Source organism: Arvicanthis niloticus, chromosome 5, assembly GCF_011762505.2.
Source record: "Arvicanthis niloticus isolate mArvNil1 chromosome 5, mArvNil1.pat.X, whole genome shotgun sequence".
Lineage (NCBI taxonomy): Eukaryota > Metazoa > Chordata > Mammalia > Rodentia > Muridae > Arvicanthis > Arvicanthis niloticus.
Window position 1 is genome coordinate 6949557 of NC_047662.1, and position 26431 is coordinate 6975987.

At 45.5% G+C, this 26431-nt stretch overlaps 1 protein-coding gene across 3 annotated transcripts in view; it reads left to right on the forward strand.

Moving 5' to 3' along the window:
• Ube4b (ubiquitination factor E4B) overlaps nucleotides 1-26431 on the forward strand; it is a 91628-nt gene that overhangs the window by 59200 nt on the left and 5997 nt on the right. For all 3 annotated transcript variants that reach the window (XM_034501875.2, XM_076933728.1, XM_076933727.1), the window contains 9 exons: nucleotides 849-1047; nucleotides 4211-4349; nucleotides 5599-5698; nucleotides 6347-6474; nucleotides 7211-7309; nucleotides 11059-11294; nucleotides 16466-16592; nucleotides 18222-18366; nucleotides 23887-24021. In XM_034501875.2, the coding sequence (XP_034357766.1) occupies nucleotides 849-1047; nucleotides 4211-4349; nucleotides 5599-5698; nucleotides 6347-6474; nucleotides 7211-7309; nucleotides 11059-11294; nucleotides 16466-16592; nucleotides 18222-18366; nucleotides 23887-24021 (1308 nt within the window). The remainder of the gene's footprint in view (nucleotides 1-848; nucleotides 1048-4210; nucleotides 4350-5598; nucleotides 5699-6346; nucleotides 6475-7210; nucleotides 7310-11058; nucleotides 11295-16465; nucleotides 16593-18221; nucleotides 18367-23886; nucleotides 24022-26431) is intronic.

Below are 26431 nucleotides of genomic sequence, written 5' to 3' on the forward strand. Positions count from 1 at the left end.
GCAGACTTGAGGAGGCACCAAGAACTCATGAGGATTCCAGTGTTCATGGAAAATTTAAATTGTAGATTGTTTATAATAATGTCTTAGAAGCAAAAGAATAAAAGTATACAGAATTGGAAAATCCCAGTGTCTTTGATGCTCATTAGTGTTCTGGTATGTCATTTGTTGACATTGTCACATGGCAGTGTCACCCATAATTCAACAGCCAAGAACTACTCAGTCAAAAGAGGTCATGTGCAAAAACCCCATCATGTTCTATGTAAGTCTACAGTTTTATATTCGGTCACATCTACAGCTGGCTTTTGCCGCGTGTATTCTGTAATTTGGCCATACCTGATAGTTATTTCTCCATGCCTCAGTTTCTTCATTTGCTAAGTGGAGTTAAGAGTGGCAGCTAACCTGTGAGCCTTTTACATGTAAACCATTAGAATAGTTCGGAGTGTGTAGTGACTTCTGAACCTCTGTTACTCACACAGGACCGTGCTCACTGTTTAAGATGAGAAAGCTATCACGTGGGCGAAGTACTGAGCAGTAAGAAAGAGAAAGGCAGCTACAGTTACTGTATTTTTACTTACTGACTTGATTCTCTGGTCTACAGTTCTTTTCTAAAATGTGAATTGTATTGTATGGACCCTGGGGTTATTGTAGAGGTCAGTGAGTCTGTGGTAGTGGGTGGATGGAACCTTGCTGGGCTAGCACCTGTTAGCTGATTGACAGTGGTCGCCACATGTCCTGTCACTGGTTTTCCGGCCTGGTTACATTTGAATGTGCTTTCATAGAAAGCTGTGCCGAATTTGTGAAATGTGTGCCTAACAGTTGTTTCAATTGCTTTGCGGCTTATGTCACAGGCAGATGATCGGTTGGTGTCTACAGATGGATTTATGCTGAATCTCCTTTGGGTCCTGCAGCAGCTAAGTACAAAAATCAAGTTAGAAACAGTCGACCCCACTTACATATTCCACCCGAGATGTCGGATCACTCTCCCGAACGATGAGACACGGATAAATGCAACGATGGAGGATGTGAATACGTGGCTGACAGAGCTCTGTGAGTTGCCTGGTCCTTGCCGTGTCCCTCTCTCCTCCACCTGGCTCAGAGAGACAGAGACACAGACACAGACAGACATAGTTAAAATTAGCATAGCAAACATTCATCCTCAAATTACTCCACAAAGATTCATAGAACAGATGGGTGTGAACGTAAAACAGCATCTTTTAAACAAGATTTATTTATTTATTTTATGTCTATAAGTGCCCGATCTGCATGTGTACCTGCATGCCAGAAGAGGGCATGGATCCTATTGCAGATGGCTGTGAGCCACCATGTGGTTGCTGGGAATTGAACTCAGGACCTCTGGAAGAACAGCCAGTGCTCTTAACTGCTGAGCCATCTCTCCAGCCCCAAAACAGCAACTTGATATTCTATAGATTTTGTGTTATATCTTTTTTTTTTTTTTTTTTTTTTTTTTTTTTTTTTGGTTTTTCAAGACAGGGTTTCTCTGTGTAGCCCTGGCTGTCCTGGAACTCACTCTGTAGACCAGGCTGGCCTCGAACTCAGAAATCCGCCTGCCTCTGCCTCCCAAGTGCTGGGATTAAAGGCGTGCACCACCACCGCCCGGCTTGTGTTATATCTTGATAGTTGAAACTGTGCCTATTTTAAGGTGTGATAACAATAATCTTGCTTCTGGGTGGAGTAGAATGAGTTCCTAATTCCTTGAAAATGGAACTGCCACGATCAGAGGGACACCTTCTAGAAAAGTGACTACTTAGTGCTCAGCCTTTCTCAGTGCATGCTGATAGCCTCAGCACTCCACTCGGGAGACTGAGATAGAAGACTCATGAGTTCAAGGTCAGCATAGACCCTGCCCTCCAAGATCAAGAAGAAAAGAAAGCAGCAGATGCTTTTTAACGATTCATTTCATCGCTCTAAAGTATAATTTGGCAGTACTTGACTGGAAGTTGCCGAGGTGACAGAGGCACAAGGAGGACAGTTCTTAGAGCCCCAGTGTCCCTGGTAGGAGTAGCTTAAGAGTTCAAGACTCAGCCCCTGTGTTGCCTAGCCATCCTTCACGTTCGTAGACTCAAGCACTCCTCCTGCCTGGTCTTCTAAGCAGCAAGACCTTTTTCCCTTGCAGCGGTGCAGCTGGTTAAGGATGCAGCTGTGCAGAAGAAACCCTGATGGGCTTCAGTGGCAGCTCCGGTGTATTTCATATACACTCGGGATTATTTGAATGGTTTTACACAAAAAGCAGTAAGTGCTTGAAGTGGTCTGACCACCATACTTGTATACAAGGGTGGAATGTCAACTCTACCCTGTGAGCCCAGTTGTGTGCTGACTGAAAAGTGCTATATAATGGTACACTCTCCATGATTCTAGTTTCTGCCTCCACTCGCAACATTGATGGCTTAGTACATAGTTCTTCTGAGAAGATCACAAACACAAATGTAAGAAAATGGCTGTAGTTTATTAATGTGGCCTAATCATTTCAGACTAAAGTAATATGTTCAGCTTAGAAAATGAAGATGTTTTATAGAGTATATCAGGAAGACACATCATAAAAGATTGATTTATGCCAACATTTAATCAGAAAAGACGATATAGGACATTAACTAAAACATGAGGAATTTATTTCTCTTGCAACATCATATAAGTTTGTAATTTAAAAAATATTCTTGGAGGCTGCACTTAGTGATGTATACTTTAATCCAGCACTGAGAGGCACTGATCTCTCTGAGTTACAGGACAGCCAGAAGTTCATAGAGAAGACCCTGTCTCAAAACAACACAAAATAATATTTCCTGGGCTGGGGAGACGGCTCACTTGATCAGTAGAGCACTGTGAGACAAGCGTAGGCCTTTGCTCAGCTTCCATGGCCCTCTGAAAAGCTGCACATGGCAGTGCACTGGGGGAAGGAGCTGGGATGACCTTTGTATCATCCCCTTCAAGCTCGTGATGTCTATGTTCAGTGAAATACCCAGTCCCAATACTGAAGTGTATAAGGACACAAGCTCCAGCCTCATGTCTGCAAAGCCATGTACTCACACATTCATGCCATGTCCTCACACACACAAGCACACACATCATTTACATATGTGCGTGCGCACGCACTCCGTGTCCTCAAACACATATACATCATGTCCTTACACACAGACACATGCACATCATACACGCACACACACACACATGCACACCATGTTCTTACACACAGACACGTGTTGAGAGCCGCTCTGCCCTGCTTTTGGGGGCCAAAATGTCGGGGACCGTTCTATCAGTGTTGGAACCCGCACTGCCAAAAACCTTGGGGGCTAAGTTGTCAGAGCCCACACTGCCCCAAGCTGCTGTGGTCTGTGGGTCGGGGTTCAGCAAGAGAGAGTGAGGATGGAATCGAGGAATGGAGACCAGAGTGTGATTCAGTCCCATTTATTTTTCAGTCTCTCTTCCTAGTCCAAGTCCTAAGTCTTGATTTCCTAGTTCCTAGTCCCTAGTCCCTAGTGCCTCCAAGTTCCAAGTTCTTTCTCCAAGTGCTAAGTGTCTAATAATAGTTGCCTGTTTCGAGTCTCAAATACCTACTCAAAGTGCCTAATACTTAATAATAATAATTTCTTCTGTCTGCGTCTCTCTTTTATGTCTCACTTCTAAGCCACGCCTTTAAATAATGCCCTTAGGTCTTGTCTCTAAATCTGATCTCTAAGTCACGCCCTTAAGTCACACACCTTTAAGTCTCACACACCCAAGGGAAAATCCTGGGTATCTAAACCAAGATGTTATCAGAGTGTGCTCAGCTGTTGTAGGCTATTGTAATCAAGTCTCTTGTCAGGGTATATAGCTCAAGATGGCTGCAAGGATGATGGCCGCCTTCTATCAGCTCCCCACACACATGCACATCATACATACATGCACACCATGTCCTCACACACATGCACACAGAAATATTCTTAACCTATTTTACTTCAGAATTAAACTTCTTTCTTAAGACTTGTAACTGGCCGGGCGGTGGTGGTGCATTCCTTTAATCTCAGCACTTGGGAGGCAGAGGCAGGCGGATTTCTGAGTTCGAGGCCAGCCTGGTCTACAGAGTGAGTTCTAGGACAGCCCGGGCTATACAGGGAAACCCTGTCTCGAAAAACCAAAAAAAAAAAAAAAAAAAAAGACTTGTAACTGATTTCACAGAAGGATTCCTGTTTGTTTGTTTGTTTGTTTTTCTTTGTAGATGGCGATCAGCCTCCGTTTTCTGAGCCAAAATTCCCTACTGAATGTTTCTTTCTCACCCTGCACGCTCACCACCTCTCTATTCTGCCTAGTTGTCGTCGCTACATTCGCCGACTCCGAGCCATTCGTGAGCTCAATAGGTATGTGTCATGCTCCCTGTCCTGACTTGCTGTGCCCGCTTCCTCTTAGGCACAAGGCGTTGGCTGTGTTCAGTGTATCTGAGAGCAGGCTGTGTAGGTTGCAGGGTGCTGTCTGCCTCTACTCCCATATCGGTGCTCATTTGTCCAGTGTTCTTCAGGTGATAAAGTGATCCAGGGCTCCATCTCTGAGCCCTTGGTGTTCTTCTCTGTATGTGATTACTAAAGTCGGTTTCCGCTGGTATGAAAATGACCAGGGACCACTGTGAAGAATGCCTGCCCTCTAGGTGTACCATCTTGCTCTGGACGTCAAACCCTGATTTCCTATGATAATAAAGAGAAACGAGTAATTCACCTTTGGCCTGTGTTTGTGTCTAAGGAGCCCAAAGGCACCATTGCTGTTTCTAACTTAAGCATCTCTGGATAGTCAGCCTCTCCAAGCAAACAAGCATCTCAGCACATGAAAACAGACCTTTGCTGGCCAGGCCATCCAAAACCACTTCAATTTGGTCTAGTTGGGCTGTCAGGAAAACTGTCACATTGAATATCTGTAACTATACATTCCTCACCATGTACACTAACCTAAACTGTACATCCATTTGTTTGTTTGTTTTCAGACCAGCTTTCTCTTTGTAGCCTTAGCCGTCCTGGCTAGAACTCACGGAGATCTGCCTGCTCTGCCTCCTGAGTGCTATAGTTAAAGGCATGTGCCACTGCTTGGCAACTCTGTAGATTGTTTGGTTTCCACATATAATAGTGTCTTAGTCTGTTCTTTTTTATACTTCTATGTTTTAGTTCATTGGCCATAAATTTTTGAAGCAATTTGTTATATTCTTTTTTTAAAGATTTATCTAATTATATTAGATATGTATGAGTATTTTTCCTTCATGTGTGTCTGTGCACCGTGTATGTGCAGTGCCCATGGAGATCAGGAGACAGCAGACCCAGAACTGGGAAATTTACCAAAGCTTTGCAAGAGCAACAGTGTTCTTAACCCTTGAGCCACCTCTCCAGCCCTCAGGAGACAGGGGTAGGCTGGTCTCTGAGAGGTCAAGAACAGCCTGGTCTACAGAGTGAGTTTCAGGACAGCTAAGGCTATAAAGAGAAACTCTTGCAAAACAAACATACATACGTAGAAACATGCAAAGTACTTAAGTATGAAACAGTTATGTTAGAGAGTCCGAGATAGGATGGACCTGGGTGTTTTCTTTCATTTGATTGTTAGGATTTCTGTTTGTTTTGTTAATTTCAGAACCGTGGAAGATTTGAAAAATAATGAAAGCCAGTGGAAAGATTCCCCACTGGCCACCAGACACCGCGAGATGTTGAAGCGCTGTAAAACCCAGCTGAAGGTTTGTCCGCTGGCGTAGTTATGGCCAGCTTCATACCAGTAATCTCACCAGAATAAGCGATAAGCACCTTGAGCGAGCACACATGTCCTTGTTATTTTTTTGTTGTTCTTTTCTCTCAACTATTTAACTATTTAAAACTTGTTGATACCGTGTGTATTTCTGTACCTCATTATTTCAATCTCAGCAGAGAACATAAAAGTGCGTATGCAGTGAATTTTTAGTAAGTGTTCTCAGCTGCAGTGTAACCTCCACACCCTTCCCTGAGCTCGTGAAGACCTTCATGCCCTGCCACACCCATGCTCCCCTGGACATGCAACCTTGTTATCACAGCAGGCGACACAGTGCGTGGTCGTAGAAAGATCCCCTTCACCTGCCCCCTTGTTCTTTATGTCTAATTAAAAATGGTCTGTTCAAAGAACCTAACTACTGACAGAAACATCCCTGCTGGTAAAACTCTTGCTCAGGAAACAGAAACATATGTGCATTTCCTGTGTTTATGTTCAGAGTATAGAGCTGAATGTCAGCTGCTCATGGGTTCTCTTGACTAGTGGCATCAGAGAGGAAAGTGTGTCTCTGGTTTCTGTGACAAGCTACATTTTCTGGTTTTCACTTGCTAATCTACGGGTGGGGGCACATCTCCTTCCACAGAAACTGGTACGGTGCAAGGCCTGTGCTGACGCTGGCTTACTTGACGAGAGCTTCCTAAGAAGATGTCTGAATTTTTATGGCCTTCTCATTCAGCTGATGCTGCGCATCCTGGACCCTGCATATCCTGAGTGAGTGTGCTTTCCTCTGCCTCGTCTCCACTGTGCCTGCTGCCTTGTCGTACTTGTTCTTCAGTCGTTACTAAAGCCAGATCCTTACCCTGCCAAGGAGTTATGTTTCAATTGTCAGATTGTAGTTCAATGTAATACATATGAAGCTGTATTAGTATTTCCCATGTGTTTTTGAATGGCTGTCATTTTAAAACTTTGCTGTGTAACATTGGATGGCTAGAAAAGATGTTTATAAGTTGGAAGCAAAGTGCTAGAGATAACAGACTCCTGAGCCTCCTAACACCAAGTCTAGGAGAGCCAAGGATCATCACTGCTGTTTAAGTCATGGCTCTTAAGTTTATTGTGAAACTCCTAGGTCACAGGTATTGGTGAGGTTGGTCTGTGTCCCTAAAAGACTGGGGAAGCTAATATAAAATATATGCTGGCTTTGTCCATTCAGTATGAGTGGCTCAAAGTGACCAAATATGACCTTTGGGTTTCTTTCCCATCTTAACTACTGCCTTAAGTCTAGCAAGAAATCAAGATGAGGCAAACACTCACCAAAGCACGCCCACGTCTCCCTTAGCCTTTCTGCACATCTAAAGGTCACAGTTGTTTGCCCATGTACTTTTTACACAGGTGTGTTACACAGTAAGGGCCACTCTTTCTAAAATGGGGGTATTTAGAAGTACAATGCCCCTGGTAATCAACGTGCCATGATGTCATTTGTAAGTTGTCCTTTTTTTCTCCTCTGCAGCGTAACACTGCCTTTAAATTCAGAAGTCCCCAAGGTATTTGCAGCATTGCCTGAGTTTTATGTAGAAGACGTTGCTGAATTTTTATTTTTTATTGTTCAGTAAGTACATCCCATACTGTATGTTCTTTTGCTTATTTACTGTGCATGGTACCATGAGCCGTGTTGTTAGCACAGCTTCATTTACGTCTGAGGTTTTGTAACTCCATTTACCTGAACTCCGCTTAGAAATTGGAGACATAAATCCTGTTCAGCAGTAACCGATTCCAGTATCATCTCCAGGACAGAAGCGGGATCTGGGTGACAAATTCTCTGTGAAACCTGAGCAGAGTGCTTTATAATTGAATATGTTCCTGAGAGATGTCCCAGTAAATGTCCAAAACCAAAAATACCCACTGCTGTATTTGAACCAAAAATGTGACCATTTGTAAAACTGGAGAAGCTTCGTAAAGAACTAGTTTCATCCTGTCTGATATTTGGGAGGAGTTAGGCTTTTTGTTTGGCTTTTTGTTTTCCTAAAATGCTCACAGGGCCTTGAGCCTCCCCTGGCCTCTCAGTGGGACCCTCAGGTCAGCTGCCCAGAGTATAAAGAGCCTGGACCCAACCCACAGTACCCGCAAAGACAAAAAGCACAAACAAAGGCCTTCACTTTTCAGTTTGGAACCGAGAGAGGTGACTCCTCATCATAGCATCCTGGGAATGGCACTGGTTAGCAGAGGGATGTTTGTGAAGTCTGGTTTCAAAGTCAAAAGTGGCATAGGCCAGCAACAACACAAATCCCAAGTTAAAAAAAAAAACAAGTTTGTGTTATGTCCTAAAAGCTACCCCGGCTGAGCTTGGTGGTGCACACCTGTAATTCCCGCACCTGGAAGCTCAGGCAGGAGCATTGTGAGTTCCAGGCCAGCCTGGTCTACAAGTGAGACTCTCCCTCATTCAGCAGAAGAACAGACAAGCCATCCCCATGCAGGCCCAGTCAGTAGTGATAATGTGGATTTTTGAATGGCAAGAAATTTTTTCTCAGCTTTTTATTGATTCTTTGTGATTTTCACATCATGCACTCCAGTCCTGCTCATTTCCCTGTCCCCTCGGACCCTCCCTTCACCCTTGTAACCTACCTTCCAAAGGAAGTAGAAAACAAAAATAAAATAAAACATAAAAACTTATCATCATGGAAGCTGCACTGTGTCACAATGTGTCACACAGTATAACTTTTGTCCTTACCTCTTTACTTGCCAGTATTCATTCTAATGAGTCACTGGGCTGATTGGAGGCCCCTGGCTTCCTCTCCACCGTCAGTACAGGGTCCTCTCAGATATCCTGTTGTTGCCCTGTGTCATGGAGATCCTGCAGCTCTGGGTCTGCAGGACCAGCCCTTTCCTATGCTCCACCAGTTCATAGATGAGGTAGATGTTGGGGTGGGCCGATCCAACACGGGTTTGGATGGTGATTGAGTCGGGTAGCCTGCCTGCCTGCCACTTTCCTGCATTCATTCCAGCGGTGGAGGGGCCTCTCCTGAGTGCTGCAGCCACCCAGGGGCGGGGGTGGTCTCTCCAGATGGGACCACAGCAGAGCCACCTACCTCACCTACTTGGCTGCCACCAGGTCCAGCTCTGCTGTGAAGCCTAGGTGATGTGCAGGAATGGCAAGAAATTTAAATGTGATTAAAGGTTCAATTGCTGAGTAAACCCAGTGTTAGAATTTCAATAATCACATTTTAAAGTTGATTCTAAGCACACTTAAAGACACTCACTTAAAAAAAAAATTTTTTTTTTCAGTCACTCTTAAAATTTATTGAAAAGAACCAACCGGAAAGGTGTTGATAGGTACCTGGTCAATTAGGTTACACATTCTCATAAGACCTGAGATAAGTGGAGATAGTTCTTACTGGGGATATTTATCATAAGATCTAGATGAGGATATTTATCTGATCTTTCTCTTCTTTTTTTCTTATTTTATTTACATTTAAGATGCCATCCACTTTCCCCATTTCCCCTCCCTAGAAAACCTCTGTCCCATGGCCCCCCTTTCCTTTTTGCTTTTATACAATTTTTTAAAAATGTTAATCAAAGGCTTTATAAGTTTGGTAATGCTCAATCAGGAGCGTAACCCAATACCCAACCTAGATATAAAAGCTATCTTTGACTGGTGGAGACATGTGAACATCTGCCTCCATCCCCCCCCCCCCCCCATCACCTAGCTTCTCTTCTTCTTCATCTTCTCTCCTTGTTCCATCTCTTCCTCTTAGTACTCCTTCCCACTTAGCTCCTCGTACATATCACTCTTCCTGTTTAAGTAAAACTTTTCTCTCAAAATACAGTTAGTTAGAGCATACTTATTCCTAATTGTACCAGTGAGGTACAAGATAGTCCTAATACCCAGTCCATCATTTTGTTGACTAACCAGCACCTCTGTCATCTCTTCTAACTAAAACACTTACTTTTGATCCTGGCTTTTTTTTTTTTTTTTTTTTTTTTTTTTTTTTTTTTTTTTTTTTGTCTTTAGAATGAATGTCAGCTGAAAGCTATCTACTCAGATCTTTTCTCTCAAAGTAAATAGCCAGGATTGGCTATGAGACTATGGGTCTTCAACCCCGTCAGAAATCCAGAATGACTGAGTTAACTGAAGTTATGGGAAGCACTAAACGTAGCTTCTAAAACTTAGCCAATTTATAGAGACTGCTGAACACCTGAGAAGCCCCTATACTACCGAACGTTCGAGCATCAAATCTTCAGCCTTCTGGCCCAGAGTCCTCTGACAGACCTTAGTGATGCAGGATTATTAAGGGCTGATTACTCTGTCTAGGCAGATATAATCAGTCGACTATTCTGCATGTGTGTCCTCTTCTGGACAGTAATTTGTCTGTAGCTGGAGAGAGGCAGTTCTTGCCTAGTGGCTGTCACCACACAACTGGCATAACTCCAAGGATGCTCAGTTTCTTCTTAGAATCCACAATAGGAAGCTGTCAGGAGCAGACAGGTCTCTAATCAGAATGGACATTAATATATAAATTTTTGTAGCATCAATTCTATGGACTTCTGACATTTTGAAAACCAACTATCCATGTAAGGTCACCTGGACTGTTGTCTGTACACTCCTCAGCTATTTCTAATTTTTAATTTCTTAAAATTCGAACTTTATTTTTAAATTGGGGGCAGGGGGTGGAGAGATGGCTCAGCAGTTAGGAGCACTGACTGCTCTTCCCAAGGGCTAGAGATCAATTCCAGCAACCATTCAGTGGCTCACAGCCATATATCCTAGGATCAAATGCCCCCTGCTGCCATGCAGGTGTACATGCAGAGAGCACTCATTTACAGGGATCCGGTGATGGTTGAGACTGGGTTTCTCTGTGTAGCCCTGGCTGTCCTGGAACTCATCACTCTGTAGATCAGGCTGGCCTTAAACTCAAAGATCCACCTGCCTCTTCCTCCCTAGTGGTGGGATTAAAGGTGTGTGCCACCACTGCCTGGCTAAAAAATTTAATTACATGTATTTATTTGTGTGTGCATGGGGTCCTTGAGTGCCACAGAGCTCCTGTGAAGGTCAGAAGGCAGTTTGTGGGAATTGTTTCTCTCCTACTAACAGTTGGGTCCTAGAGTTGGAACTCAGGTTGTCCATTGCAAAGCTGGGCGTGGTCGTGCATTCCCATAATACCAGTGCTTGGGAAGTAGAGGTATTATTGCCTTTGCTTACTTTCTAAAGCATAGTACAGCCAGCACTCAGGTTTACTTTAAATCTGTGAGGTTCCAGGGTTCACGTCATTTTGAACCATGCACTCCAGTATCTTTCTCCTGTGTTGTGAGTCTCCTTCTCTCCCTGTGGAGCTCTCACCTCAGGCTCTTGCCTCTCTGCAGATACTCTCCTCAGGTGCTGTACGAGCCCTGCACTCAGGACATTGTCATGTTCCTCGTGGTCATGCTGTGCAACCAGAACTACATCCGGAACCCTTACCTAGTGGCCAAGCTGGTGGAGGTCATGTTTATGACCAACCCCTCTGTTCAGCCGAGAACTCAGAAGTTTTTTGAGATGATTGAGAACCATCCTCTCTCTACCAAATTGCTGGTACCTTCCCTTATGAAGTTCTATACAGGTAGGTTCAGAGTGTGCCTCCTATGTGGTAACGTGACTTGAGACAAGGTTGTTTCAGAGTAAATCTAAATCTGTGACCTAAATTCACAAATAGATAAATAAATAATCCTGCCATCAAGGCTCCGACATCCGCTTATGCAAATCACTTACCAGCCCCAGCTCAGCACAGGAGCTGCAAGCCTTCTCCCCCGGCCTCGGAGCTCATACTGGCCACTGTGTGTGCGGCTTCCGATGGTTTACACTATTTGTTGTTGTTAGTCCAAGCTGATATTTTCACCTGAGTTGTTAACCTGGTTCATTTGCTGTTGAGTTTACAGCATCTGATTATGACACCATCCTGTAGTCAAGTTTTCAAAGAGTAGGAACAAGAGAAAGTTTGATACAAACATTCTACGTCATCCTTGACTACCGCAGCAAGTTTGAGGCTAGCTTCAGTTTCTGAAAAGAAAACAACAACAACAAAGTTTATTGGGCTTCACCGCGCCAGCAAGCTGAACATTCTGGGGTCCTCTGGGAGTCTCTCACGTCCGTTAGTCTATCCCATTTACTGAGCTCTGGACATTTGCTGCGTATTGTGCTGTGCTCAGTCACACTTGGAAATGACGGGGCCTGGAGATTGTGCTGCAAGGAGAGCCTCCTCTTCTAGTTGACAGAATTCGACTTTTGAACTGTCAGGTTAATCTGTCTGCTAACAAAGGCATGATACTGTGCTGGTGGAAGTTCCCGGTTTGTGGGTTCCTCGGAATGCACCCGCCTTCTCATCTGTAGAATCTGGCACTTTGTGGCCACACAGTCAAGTGTCTGGCATTTAGTAGACCTTGCCGAGCTCTACAGAAAAGACAGCCCATTGCTGTTGACAGACAGGGTGGCCTGTTTGAGGATTCCCAGTGTTCATGGACACTAGAGTCCTGCTGCCTGTTTGGGCTCAGTGGTAGCCATTTCTCCCACCTTCTAAGGCTACCTACTTTTCCCTTTGTCACTGTTACTTTGTTACATCTGATAAGTTTCTCCCTCTTACATCTGATGTTTCTTCCTCTGCCTACTTAGACTCTCATGTCTGAAGTAAGCACATGCTGTCTTAAATATTTTGATAACATCCTTTCTTTGGCGACAGTCCAGTGCACTTGTACATCTTTTGCGGAGGAAGTCCATTGGTCTCCTAGCCATGGTCAGGACGAGCTCAGGATATTTAGGTACAAATGATGCTTTGTGTGTATTCAGAACAGGAACTGTATGGTACATTACACACTGCAGGTTGGAGACCAGCCTGATTTATATAAGGAGTTCCAGGCCAGTCAGAGATACTTAGTGAGACCCTATCTCAAAACAACAACAAAAAAATGTATTGAAAAATCCAAGTAATAGCCACATTCCACAGGAGGTATGTATTAATATTTAAAAAAATATATTTTTGTTAAATGTAATTAGTATTCAGTTGTTGGTGTGGACCTGTTACTGTAGCTTAATAAAAAGTGTGTGTGTGTGTGTGTGTGTGTGTGTGTGTGTGTAAGAGGGAGAGCAAGCCCACACACTGGCATGCCTGAAGAGCATGTGGGTGGATATCATCTGCCCTTTCTCTCTGTCATGGAGCACAGTGCCCTCTGGCCTGAGTCCCTCCATAGTCATGAGTAGGTGACACCTTTCCTAATAATAGTTGCCACTTGTGGTTACTTGATCCGAGTAGCTATCGAAAAGATGGGTGCTATAAATACCTCCATTTTATAAGTGAGGAAACTCGAGCTTAGAAAGGTCAGGAAGCTTGTTGAAGGTTAACGGCTAGTGAGTGACAGGTGCCCGGCAGCTGGATTCTAGCACAAGTGTGCTTGACCGCTCTGCCGTTCTTCCGTGGTTGCTAGAGCTTTGACCCTGCAGAAGCTTCACAGTCTCCCACGGCCTGCCCAGCACCCCACCAAGATCTGCCCAGTAGAACCTGTCTCAGTAGGCTGCCCCCAAGATAGGACTTAGAGTTGTATATCCCAGGGTCAACTGCAGGGACCAGCATCTCTCTGTCCATGGAGCATGGGGGTGCTTACGCACAATCTTGTTTCAAAAATAAAATTAGACTTCAAAATAAGAGGGTGAATCCTAACATTCTTCCCTAAGGAAGAATTCTGAGGCTCTGAAGGCTATGGCTGCATCAAGATTTATTTCCATCCTTCTCCTTCCCCAGAGCTGACTGGCTGCACAGGCAGGGCAGACTCCATCACTAATTCAGCAAATGTCTGTGGGAGGCCTACTGTGAGAGGACACCAGGATCCTCATGGAGGCAGACATGGGACAGTCTGTGGGAGAAAATGGATTACTTCACGAAAGGTGGTCTAGGCAGGGCTCTGTGGGAGAGATGGAGGCATGAGCATCAGTCGCTCTCAGCTGAGGATGACAGGAAAAGAACACTGGGGTGAAGCTGGGAGATGGCGGCAGGAAGCCTGTTCAGCTGACCATGGTGGTCAAGAGGCTGAGTCAGGAGGATCTCTCTTTCTCTAAGATGCAGGCCAGCCTGGTCTACATGCTGAGTTCCAGGACAGGGTGAGGCTTACGAGATTAGCAAAAGTCCATGTGAGGACTTGGGAATTGGAACCTGAGCGGTATGAGTTTGAGGGACATTTAGGAGCAAATAAAGCAGAAGTGTGAGGACAGGGTACTGAGGGGCACTGGGCTGACACTAGTGGCTTAGTGTGGGGTGTGATGGGACGCAGCCCACAGTGCGGCAGCCGTAGATGACAGTATGGCTATGCTGGCTCCAGTTTTCTGTCCTCTGCAGGCTTTGCTGACACTGCTGACACCTGTGTTCACACTTTTGGGAGGGGTGTTGTTTTTTGGTTTTTTTGTTTGTTTTTTGTTTTGCTTTTTGGGTTTTGTTTTTGTTTTTGTTTTTGTTTTTGTTTTTCAAGACAGGGTTTCTCTGTATAGCCTCAGCTGTCCTGGAACTCACTCTGTAGACCAGGCTGGCTTAAATTCAGAAATCCGCCTGCCCTTGCCTCCCAAGTGCTGGGATTAAAGGTGTGCACCACCACTGCCCGGTGCATTCATACTGTTACATAGTAAAGTTGCACTTAGTTCATCCAAAGAAGAGTCGGTTTAATAAGTCTACATAAATGCTGTCAGGTCTTAGCATGCTAGGAATTTTTTAGACTTTTTTTTTTTTTTTTAAATTAAACAACTGGGTTTTCTTCTCCCAAAATGTAGACTTTGGAAAATACAGAAAATATGAAGAAAGGCAGAATTTGGTTAGGGAGCTTGTGCAATGTGTACCAGGCTCTGGGTTCAACCCACAGCAGTGCGACAGACAGCACCCATTGAGTATAAATGTCCAACCCGCAGCACTGTGACAGACAGTACCCAGTGAGTATAAATCTCCAACCCACAGCACTGTGACAGACAGCACCCAGTGAGTATAAATGTCCAACCCACAGCACTGTGACAGACAGCACCCAGTGAGTATAAATGTCCAACCCACAGCACTGTGACAGACAGCACCCAGTGAGTATAAATGTCCAACCCACAGCACTGTGACAGACAGTACCCAGTGAGTATAAATGCCCAACCCACAGCACTGTGACAGACAGCACCCAGTGAGTATAAATGTCCCAGAGTAGCATCTGTGTGTCAGAGCCTGTGTAATATTTACTTTATATCTGTGGTGAGTTTTATATTTGTTTTATATTTGTGTGTGCGTGTATGTGTGCAGGTGTCTTGCATGAATAGACGTCATTTCTGTTCCTCCAGCATGTGGGTCATGAGGATTGAACTCAGATCTTCAGGCTTGTGGCAAGCATTTCTTACTGAGCCATCTTGCTGGCTAAGCTGTCATTATATCCAAGCTGTACATTTATCTTCATATTTGTGGGTTTTTGTGTAGCTGTGACTGTTCTGGAGCTTGCTCTGTAGACCAGGCTGGCCTCAAACTCAGAGATCCACTTGCTTCCGCCTGCAGTGTGGGGCTAAAGGCGGATATGTACCACCACTGTCCTGCATACATAACTGTGGTTTCAGCTATGTGCATAAAGCAAGTTTGTCCTAGACATCTGGATTATTAATAATTTTTCTAGTCGAAAACAGTACTTCTGTGTGGTGCAGTGGTAGAGCAGTTGCCTAACATCTCAAGGCCCTAAGTTCAATTCCCAGTATTGTAAAAATAAAAATAAAAATAAATGAAGTATTTTGTTTGTCATGCTTGGAAATCAGTCTTTGGACATCCAGTGGGCATTTTCTTGAGCAGAACTGCTAGGCCAGTGGAAGGCTTACTCGTCGCTGTGCTGCTGTTGGCAGACTTGTTGGTAGATGTGGCTTGACCGCTAAGACACTTTAGCATGTACCCAGAGTGGCCTCTCAGGGCAGGGACTACAGGCATGAACCACACACCCACTACTGAGTTGTCTTCAGAGAGAGAGTCACGTGCAGTGTGCCTGCTCTCCTGACTCCTCACCTCTGTTCAGCCAGTAACCGCTGTGCTGTGCTAAAAAGCTAGCTTGTTTTAGTTCCCTGTATGTCTTTGTTAAGCTGTAACTGCCTTTACCTTTTTGTAATAAATTTGGAACTTCTCATGCTTATGCTATTATCCCTTTGCATAACCAGGTTTGGTTTTTCTCTTAGAGTTAAGGCCTGCTGGTGGGCACGTGAGCCGTGAGAGTGAGCTGTCAGTGTACATCTCTCTTCTTTAGGATGTGCTTGAAAAACATGTCTGGTACAAAAGCACTTAAAATGATAGTCAGGTATGAGGTACATAGAAAATTTAACCTAATTTTTTTTTTCTGCCCAGAGATGCACATGTGAGTCGCTGTGGAATTTCTTTAAGTTAATAGCTGACAATGGGAGCAGATGCGGGAGTCACAGTGTCCTAAAGACACTGGCTTTCTAGCGCATTCTTGCAGATGTTGTATCCATTGCAGAGTTTTATCGTGAAACTTTGGTCTTTAAAATTAGATTGTGAGGGAAAAGTGCACATTAACCACAGCACTCTGGGAGGTGAAGAACTCTCTCTAACTCCAGACTGTCCAGGGCTATATAATGACACCCAGTCTTTAAAAAAGAAAAGAAAAATTAAGTCACAATTTCTCCTGTGCCTTCCATCTGAGATACAAGTAGCACTTTCCCCGCTCCATTGTCCTGTGCTGTCACTGCATCTGGAGGTCAGAGAGGGTGTTTCTGAGTCCCTTTGTCTTTCTCCCTTAGATGTGGAGCACACTGGAGCCACCAGCGAGTTCTATGACAAGTTCACAATCCGCTATCACATTAGCACTATTTTTAAAAGCCTTTGGCAGAACATAGCTCACCACGGCACCTTCATGGAGGAGTTCAAGTGAGTACGGGGCTCTGATGGCTCAGCTTGCTCTCTGGCAAATCACAGGTAGGAGGCAGCAGGCCTTCGCAGTGGGTTCCTGTGGCTGGTTTCTTGGTTTCCGCCTTTCTGAAGTAGCCACAAGGCGCTTCTCAGCGTGGACACCTACGCAATTGTCTTAACTTTACAGTTGTTGACGCTGGGAGTGGCTTACCTGGGGAATGTTCTAGAAAAATGCATATGTGAAGTGATTAATGTGTTTTCTCTGAATGATATCCTATTAAGTGATGTTATCTGACTGACTCAGAAATGTTAAGAAAACATGAGGTTTAGAAGCACTTAGGTTACAGTTGGCACTTAATTCATTTGCTATGCTTATGTGCCAAGCCATGTCAGTAACTCTCCATGTGCAAGCTTGAAATTGCAGGGCCTGTGTAAGCCTGGTCAATAGTCATTCCTCTAAATTATTTGCGAGTACTTAGGAAAGATGGGTGTGAACATTGAACCCTTGTGTTCAATGAACACAAAGGAAGTTTCTTCCAGTAGCATAGCAGGTCTTCTATCAGTCTAGCTGTCCTGTGTTAACTCAGTTACCAGTCAGTGTTGCCAGCAGTGTGAGCTGCACCTGTCCACACTGCTTTTTGAAAATGGAAGTCCTGGTGTCCCCACATTCCTGAGACTGAGTCCTTCTGTTCCTGTACATGGGCCCCTCTCTTCCCAGCATGGGCTTTGCACCCCTAGGTACACCTGCTGGGTACACTGGGCCTTCCCTTTTTGCCACGAATCTGTCAGTTTCAGGAGTTCATAGTTCACCAGTAAGTGCCTTCATTACAGCTGTCAGCAGGGGTCCCCTTAGACTTGAAGCTGTGGGTCTATAGAATGAGTTCCTACCTTCCTTCAGTGTATGTGCCTTGTGAAAGGGATAACTTTATCAGTAATCTCCGTCTTCTGTGTTTGAGTAATTCTTGGTGCTGGTCCTTTTCCAGCCTGGAAGAGTTTCCTCTACTTAAAAGCACACAGCTCTGTGCTGTGAACCTCTTCAGCAGGAAGAATTTAAGCATTTGCTACTTTTTCACTGTGTAACTATGTAAATTGTTGCCAGATGTAAACTGCCAAGGAAATCAGCTTGGGAAAGTCTGGACTATTTATCCTCTGGCTCCTACCAGCCATATGGTTGGTCCTGCATGCCACTAGAATGGGAATGAAAAGAGTAGTAAGGCCGGGCAGTGGTGGCACACGCCTTTAATCCCAGCACTTAGGAGGCAGAGGCAGGCGGATTTCTGAGTTTGAGGCCAGCCTGGTCTACCGAGTGAGTTCCAAGACAGCCAAGGCTATACAGAGAAACCCTGTCTCAAAAAACCAAAAAAAGAAAGAAAGAAGAGTTGTAGGGCTTGGTGGTACCTGTCTGTTGTCCCAGCTCTGTGATGCCGAAGCAGGAAAGTAGTTAGGTAGGAGGAAGACCTTTCTCAAAACAAAACAACCACCAAAAAGAGAAAATCTAAGGAGGGAGTTGATTGGCAGTCCTTAAACTCCAGCTAAGTCATCTGTGACAAGATTTCAGTGTCACAAGAAGTCTGGCTGATACCTGAGGAGGCTCACGTTCTCAGTGCCCAGCCAGATGTTTACCACACTGTCTCATTGTCCTTTCAGTTCTGGAAAGCAGTTCGTTCGGTATATCAATATGCTGATAAATGACACGACCTTTTTACTGGACGAAAGTTTGGAGTCTCTGAAGCGGATCCATGAAGTGCAAGAAGAGATGAAGAACAAAGAGCAGTGGGACCAGCTGCCTCGGGTGAGGGCAGCCTCTGCGCCTGCATGGTTTTTATCTGAAGCTAAGACTTGGGGCGAGGGTGTGGCTCAGGGTCAGAGTGCTTCTGTAGCATGCTTATGGTCCCCAGTGGTGCCCCCAACCCCCAGGAGAAAAAGTTCACTCTCTGCTTGAGTTTCAGGCAAGAATGTTTCTTAACTTTACTAAGCCTGGCTATCAGGCCTCCCCTCAAAGCCAGATTCACATTGTCAAAAACAGTCTGGTGTTGAGAACTGGAGAGATAGCTCATCAGTTAAGAGCACTTCACTGTTCTTCCAGAAGGCCCAGCTTCAGTTCCCAGCACCAACATCAGGCAGCTCACAACTGCCTGTAAATCAGTTCTGATGGTCTGATGCCTTATAGCTTCATAGGACTCTTTCACATACAGAATACACATAAACTCATTCATGCACACATACATTCATATAAGTAAAAACAAATATATGCATATATATGTAGTATATATTTATGTGTGTGTATATATTCATACATAGATACTTACACACACACATAGACACATCATAGGGTTGAGGTAAAACTCAGAAGTAGAACACAAACTTAATATGTGGGGAGGCCCTAGATTCTAAAACTACCACCAAATTTTTTTTTTTTTTTTTTTTTTTTTTTGGTTTTTTGAGACAGGGTTTCTCTGTATAGCCTTGGCTGTCCTGGAACTCACTCTGTAGACCAGGCTGGCCTCTAACTCAGAAATCCACCTGCCTCTGCCTCCCGAGTGCTGGGATTAAAGGCGTGCGCCACCACCGCCCGGCTTCACCAAAATATTTTTAAAATAATATCTTAAATTCAAGAAACAAGAAGCCTTTCCCAGTGTTTCATGGATCCTTTCTCTGCCTTTTAATTTAAAGGGAGTTGAGAGAAATGTTTAATTGTATATGTTATGCCTTAAGACTTGTGTGGCAGCCAGGAAATAAGTCTCAGGCTTCTGTCTGCTGGGCAAGAATTGGGTTTGCTCACAAGGCCTCTATAGATGTCTGAGGATCACCTAGGACCCTATTGGAGCTGTTTTTCTTCTGTTGATCTTGGTTTTTATTAGGAAAAGTTGCCAAGTTCCATGAGCAATGCACGCTGTACCAGCAACAGTGCATTGCCCTCTCCTGACTCAGTAGAAGCCATTCAGGTGGTTCCTGGTAACCTGGGATGCCCTGACAACTCCTGGGAATGTCATAGTGGGCTTGGGTTAGCTCAGAATCAAAGCAGCTTTCCACAGGGTCCCGCCCTCATGGGGAGAACATAGTGGGAAGGGGGCAGTGCTAAGCTCACTGTGAGGCAGTGTTGAAGTCTTGTTGTTGAGTCATAAAGTCTTCACTAGGGCTAGAGAGATGGCTCAGTGGTTAAGAGCAGTGATTGCTCTTCTAGAGAGGTCCTGAGTTCAATTCCCACCAGGCACATGGTGGCTTACAGCCATCTGTAATGGGATCTGATGCCCTCTTCTTGTGTGTCTGAAGACAGCTATAGTGTACTCATATACAGAAATAAATCTTTTTAAGTCTTCACTGTAGGACATTGAACATTTAAGGGAAGTTTTTCTTAAGACAGTCTCACCCCAGTGTGACGCTGATTCCCCTGGAACTCAGATCTCCACTTGCCTCTGCCTTCTGATTGCTAGAATTAAGGGGTGTGGCCCATAGCTTGGGCGAGAGAGGTTTCATCACAGCTATTCCTTCAGCTGTGGTAAGAATTTCACAGCTTGCTCCTTCCTTAGCACTCTGCCTGGGGCTCCGTGAACGCCTGGCTCTCCCTGTAGCCAGGACCCCACAGCCCTTGCCTCTGCTGCTGTTGAAATAATGGAAGTTTTCTACTAGGTCCTATGTTTCTCCCACTGTCTCTTCTCCTGTGGCCCTGGGTTCATTTCTAAAGTCTTCAACCATCCTTAGTGTGTTGGACTGCTCTTCTATCCAGACCGTCACATGGCCAGTGCCCCACGCAGCCCCACCTCACTCTGCCTCTGCTGCACTTGTTAGCCCTCCTGTGTGGTTTAGACACAACAACTAAGCTCTTAGAAGTTGGGCTCTGGGCCTGAAGCCCATTCTCTCTGTCACCACGAGGGCATTTACTTGAGACAAATACTATTGATTTTTCCCTTAATGGATTTTTTTTAAGGCACAAGTTGACTCTAAGGTCTGTTCACATACATCTCTTCCTTGACCCTTGACCCTGAGGTTCCTGGCTGCCTTTTACTTCCTCATCCTCCAGCCTCGGAGCAATGGTAGCTCCTGAGCTCAGTCCTCTGCTTCTCAGTATCCCCGCCCCTGCCCCTGGGTAATTTCTCAGTGGGGCACTAGCCGGATGCTGAAGCTGATCTCTGTAAGAAACTGTTGTTCATTTAACACCAGCAATGTGTGTCTTTCCTGTGTGTCAGTCTGTTCCGTCTCCATCATCCTCACCCCCCACCCCTGTTCCTCACACAGCCAAACACTCCAGCACATTCCCTGACCCTCTGCTTGAAGTCACTGCCAGGTGATCTCATCTTTTCCAGGGCTTTAAATATCTGTATTTTAAAGACTGCAAAATATAGCTGTCTGCGTGGAGCGCTCCTGCTGCCTGCCTGAGCAGTAGGGCCTGCTTTACTTTGGCTGTCCCCTAATTGCCTCAGTCCTGACTTTTCCACATTGTCCTCTAGGTCTCCTCTCTGACGCACAATGACTTTAATCAATGGCAGCTTCGTTCTACAATTTCCTGGGTTGCCCATGATTATTAGTCTGTCTCCTATCCCCATCTAGACTCTCTTATCGCCATGGGCTGAAGCTGTAGTTCCGTGGTGGAGTGCTTGCCCAGCATGCATAAAGCTCTGGGTTCAATCCCTAGTACCCTATCAACTGGATGCGGTTGTGTACCCCTGTAATGGCAGTACTTGGGGTATGGAGGCAGGAAGGTCAGGAGGAGTGCGTGTGGCCTCTTCCTTCTACTTCCAGGTCACCATTCTGTGCTGTCCACATTATTACAGGAGCATGGCTCTTGACCTCCCAGCCTCCACCCTTACTAGCACATAGCAGAGGGGATGCCTTCTCACTCAAAGGCCAGGTATCCCAGCAGGCGTGTGCACTTTCTGCCCTTAGCTCCTAACATCCTGTCTCCCCCTCCAGCTACTCTCCCCTCCAGCTACTCCCTTTCCAGCTACTCCCCCACTTCCTTTTGGCATGCACTGACTTTCTTCCTATAGTGCTATTTATCCAGACTGAAAACCTGGCTGGGGCTTACTGACCCCCACATCATTCTTGACCTTACTCTTCTCTCCCCAAAGCCTCCCCAGGTCACTGTCAGCCTTTCTGTGTGTCTGTTCAAGGGCTATGATAGTTTATTAAGCAAAGTCTCCAACAGAGTTGGGAGTCTCTCTGGGCCATTGCTGTGTTTCAGTCCCGTGCATAAAGACATACGGGGGTGGGGTGGGGTTGGGGGGTGGATAGCTCAGCATAGCCTCCAGCACCCTGAGGTGTTCCTTTTCCCCTCAGATACCTGTGCTTGGGGGGGACAGGAGCCAGAGCCTCGGCTACTGTGCAGAGATGAATTCAAGATCAGCGACCCGGAAGCAAAGTTAGTGTGGTTATTAAGATAAAGGGCTTTATCTACATCCTTTAGATTTAAGCACAAGCATTTTGAGAGAAGGCTCTCTTAGATGTTTTTCTGTTTTCAGTTGTGAGCCTATCCTTTAGTCTTGGATACTTTCAAAATGGAGATTTCATATGTGTGTCTGTGTGTGTGCATTTCTGTGGCTTAAATTATAGTGCTGTAATTTGCAAGGGATAAAGGTTAATATTTAAAATTTAAATAAAATATATGGATGAAGGGGTGGAGAGAGGACTCAGGTTTGTTTCCCAGCATTTGTATATACATGTGAGCGTGCACACACACACACAAGCTGGTTTGCTTGTTTCTCATCCCTAAAAGAATTGTGAGGGTCACTGCTTAGCTGTAAACATGAGAGAAGCTGTAAACACAGTTAAACTCAAGGCAGCCCACACTCTGGCCCTAAGCAAGAACAGTTTGCTGTTCTAACATCTTTGAGATGTTTTTTGTCCAGAGTACTAGTGTCTATAGGAAATTTTATTTCATCAGTTGTGTTATAGTTTCAGGCCAATTCCAGAATACAACATTTTTTTCTCTTTCCATGGCCCCTTAATATTCCCTGTCTGTGTTGCCTCAGACTAAGCCTACATAATCTCTCCAAATGAAGGCTGGGATACTCAGACTCACACTGAGGCCATTGAGGCCTGGCTGTTCCTCTTCCCTTCCCAGTGCAGCTTCCTCTCAATAGGCTCATTCTTAACCCTGGAGAAGTGGCCAGTTCCCCAGCCTCCTGCAGAGTCTCCACCAGGCACGGATTGTAGCACCAGCCCAGAGGGTACTCGCTGGGCTGTAGCAGCCATTCCAGCTGTTTGCCCTTCCCTGGGGTAGGGGCTGAAGCCGGATGTAGTGGCACACAGTTGTAATCTTACTGCTGAGGAGGTGGTAACAATGAGATCCTTCAGGCTTGCTTGTAGGAGATCATAAAATCTTCCTTCGAGATGTACCTTATTTGTGGCCGTCTGTATTGCATGTGACCCTGTCTCAAAAAACAAACCTCAGCTGATGAGTGCGGTGTCTTCTTCGCTCTGCTGATCTTTCCCCATTCTGCGGCAGGACTGTGCTGGCAGTTGTGTGGAGCAGCAGCCTGATGGAGATAGTAACCATAGTAACCATCTGTAGGCACTTATGTGTGTGGGTGTTTGCCTGCAAGTGCAGGTGTGTACCACATGCATGCTTGGTGCCTGGGAAGGCCAGAAGAGGGCTTCAAATCCCTGGTAACTGGAGCTACAAGTGGTTGTAACCCACCATGTAAGTGCTGGGAATTAAATCAGGGTCCTCTGCAAGAGTAGCAAGTGCCCCTAACCCACTGAGCCATCTCTCCAGCCCTAGTCTCATCTTTTTTTAAATGATGACTTAAGTGAAGTCATTTTTAAAGGCAGTGAACCCTTCTCTGTAGCTCCAGAGTGTGCATGGGTATCCTCTGTCTACAAAAATATATACATTGTGATTCATAACAGTGGCAAAATTACAGTTACGTGATAACAATGAAAATAATGTTATGGTTGGGGTCACCACACATGAGGAACTGTTTTAAAGGGCCACAGCATTGGGAAGGTTGAGAACCACCGGTCTAATTCATCCTCCCAGGAACTAACTGTGGCTATTACCATTGAGAACACTGATGCTCAGGAGAGATCAGTAATGGGCCAGGACTGGGGTGTAGGTCAGTGGTCTGTGCTTAGCATGGGCCAGCTAGGTGTAACCAAAAGGTGCCAAGACCACCAGAGGACCTGTCCTGGAAGGAACAAACGTGAGCTGTCTGGTCCTTGTGCTGGTGTGGCTATTACCTCCATCTCAGAGTGCATTGGCCTGTCACCCTCTGCAGCTGTGAGCCGACCGTTTTTCCTTTCCACTTGGCCCAGTGCTATGAGTAGACGGCGGGTACTGAGATTTCCTTGGCAACTGTTGGGTGTTTCCTAGGATCAGCAGCAGGCCCGGCAGTCTCAGCTTGCCCAGGATGAGCGTGTTTCCCGTTCTTATCTTGCCCTGGCGACTGAAACCGTGGACATGTTCCATCTCCTCACCAAGCAAGTCCAGAAGCCATTCCTGAGGCCAGTGAGTAGAAACTGGGGTGCTGTGTGCAGAACTTACAACTCCGCACATGGCTATGGTAACCACCACAGCCAGTGAGTGAGCTCTAATTCTGTTCTCTTCCATCTATTGATACACATTCCATGGTACTCCACAGGACTGAGATGAAGCCCCTTGATATATACTATAAAATGCTCACTTGAGGATCACTTTCTTTTCTGATTACTCAGCACATTTGGATCAGGATTTGTGACACAGTCATTGTTTCTGATTTCTGTGTTTTATATATCCTAAAGTATAAGGTAACAAAGTATGATTTGGAGGACATTGAGTAGAATAACAGGTAAAAGACCTTTGCTGCTTTTAAAGGAGCTTTGTAGCAACATTGAGGGCGCCAACGGCTCCTGAGAACCATGACTGGGCTCACAGTAGATTAAAGACAGCCACAGTTTCAACCTGATTGCCAAGACTCAAGGCCTGCTCCTATTCTGAGGTTGAGACTGACCTGTATAACTGGAGACACCCCTGGCAAGGAGCTGAGGTACCCTGTGGGGTGACAGTGCTCAGGGACAAGGAATCTGAGAAGGGGAGCCAAGGTCCGTGGGCAGCATTTGCACGTGTGTGGCTTTGCCCTGGAACGCAGTAACTTTCGTGTGTATTCCCTCCAGTTCTCCATGCCTCCTCCCTGCTCTGTGACATGAGTCACTGCCTTGCCTCCAACAGAGGCATTGTCACACAGGGGCCTGTCTGCAGCCTGAGACGTGGGTCTTCTCCTGTTTCATGATGAGCAGATGTAAGCACAGCAGCAAGGGAATGAGAGGGAAGCAGCTCCTGGTCCACAGCCCTGCTCCCTGATGTGCAAAAGGGGTTTACTAGCATTTCCTACAAAGACCAGAGAGAAGGCGGTTAAAGATGTTGGAGACTATGACTCTGACAACTTTTCGGCTGTGCTTCTGCGATAGCCTGGACATAGACTGTTGAGGTAATATTTAAAAACAACGGCATCCAATCTGACTTGTAGTTACGGAGCCGCCATGTCCCCGACTAGGCTAGGCCTGAGGTCACTAGCAGCAGCATGTTCTCACCGCAGCTGCTGCAGCTCACGTAGCCAGAGACGCTGGCCCTGCCACCCAGAAGATGACTCTGCCAGTCTCCCAGGCTGTCTCCACAATGGGGGGGGGGAGGGGGTCTGAGCCCAGACCATCCCGACATCCACTCAGTGCCCAGTAGAAATGAGACTCTAATGCTTAAATTATCCAAAGGCTTTATGTACTTGGTAATGCTCAATAACAAGATGCCCACACAATTAGAGGTGTAACCCAATACCTAACCTACATATATCAGTTACCTTTTACTGCTAGAGACACGTGAACGTCCGCTGCCATGTTCCCCTTTCTCTGGTCCTCTCTCCCCTAGCTCTTCCTCTTCCTTCTCTTCCTCTCCTTACTCCTCCCACCTTAACTCCTTCCAACTTGCAGGAAAATATGCTGCTACATATTATAGACAAGCCCGACTATTTTCCAATAAGGCTTTCTTTACAAAAGAATGACCATATTCAAATAAAGCTTTATTTACAAAAAGAAAGATCTGACTGGAATTGGCCACACATGGTGTTTTGTCTTTATGCATGGGTACACTGGGGACACTGTATACAATGGCTTTTTTTTGCCCGTGCCTTTGGCACTCAGAAGAGCGAATTAGAGTCCCTGGAGCTGGAGTTATCTGCACTTATGAGCTCGCTGATGTTGGTGCTGGGAACTGAACTTGTGTCCTCTGAAAGAGAAGCAAGTGTTCTTAAAAGCCGAGCCATCTCTTCAGCCTGCATTTCTACCCTCCTTGCTTGCTTAAGCACTTTCCCAGCCCCTAGCTTCCCAACACTGACTACATAAAGCTGTGCTTTCCACAGCAGGAAGCTCTGGAGCACTGAGTGTGTGTCAGATTTGTGTGGACCCGATGGTTTTATGAGGACCTCATTATTTAAAGAATGTTTTTGGTGGTCAGTATTTGATATCTGGTTTACAGCAGCTCTCTCCTGAGCTCAGCAGCCATGTCTGTCCCAGCTGTAGCAGGGACTATTGTCCTGCAGACTCTGTGGGAATTGTTCTTAATATTCTGGCTATTGAATTCATCACACTGACAACTTATGTTGTTGACAAATGTCACTGTCCTCTGTCTCCTCAGTAAGTAGATTAGAATAGCGTATGCTTGACTGTCAGGAATGTGAGACGTTTATGGGGGAATGCGGAACTGAGGCTTCACAGCCATGTAAGTGCAAGTGTGTCATTCCAGAAGACTTCGTGGGTGTTCGTCTGCATGCACGAACCACTCCATTATAGGGGTTTTCAGATCAATGGTGGTGAAAAATGTTTGATTCCAATGCTTTCTTTAGCTTGTGCAGCTCAGCACAATTCAGCGGTTTTTCTGAAGATTAAAC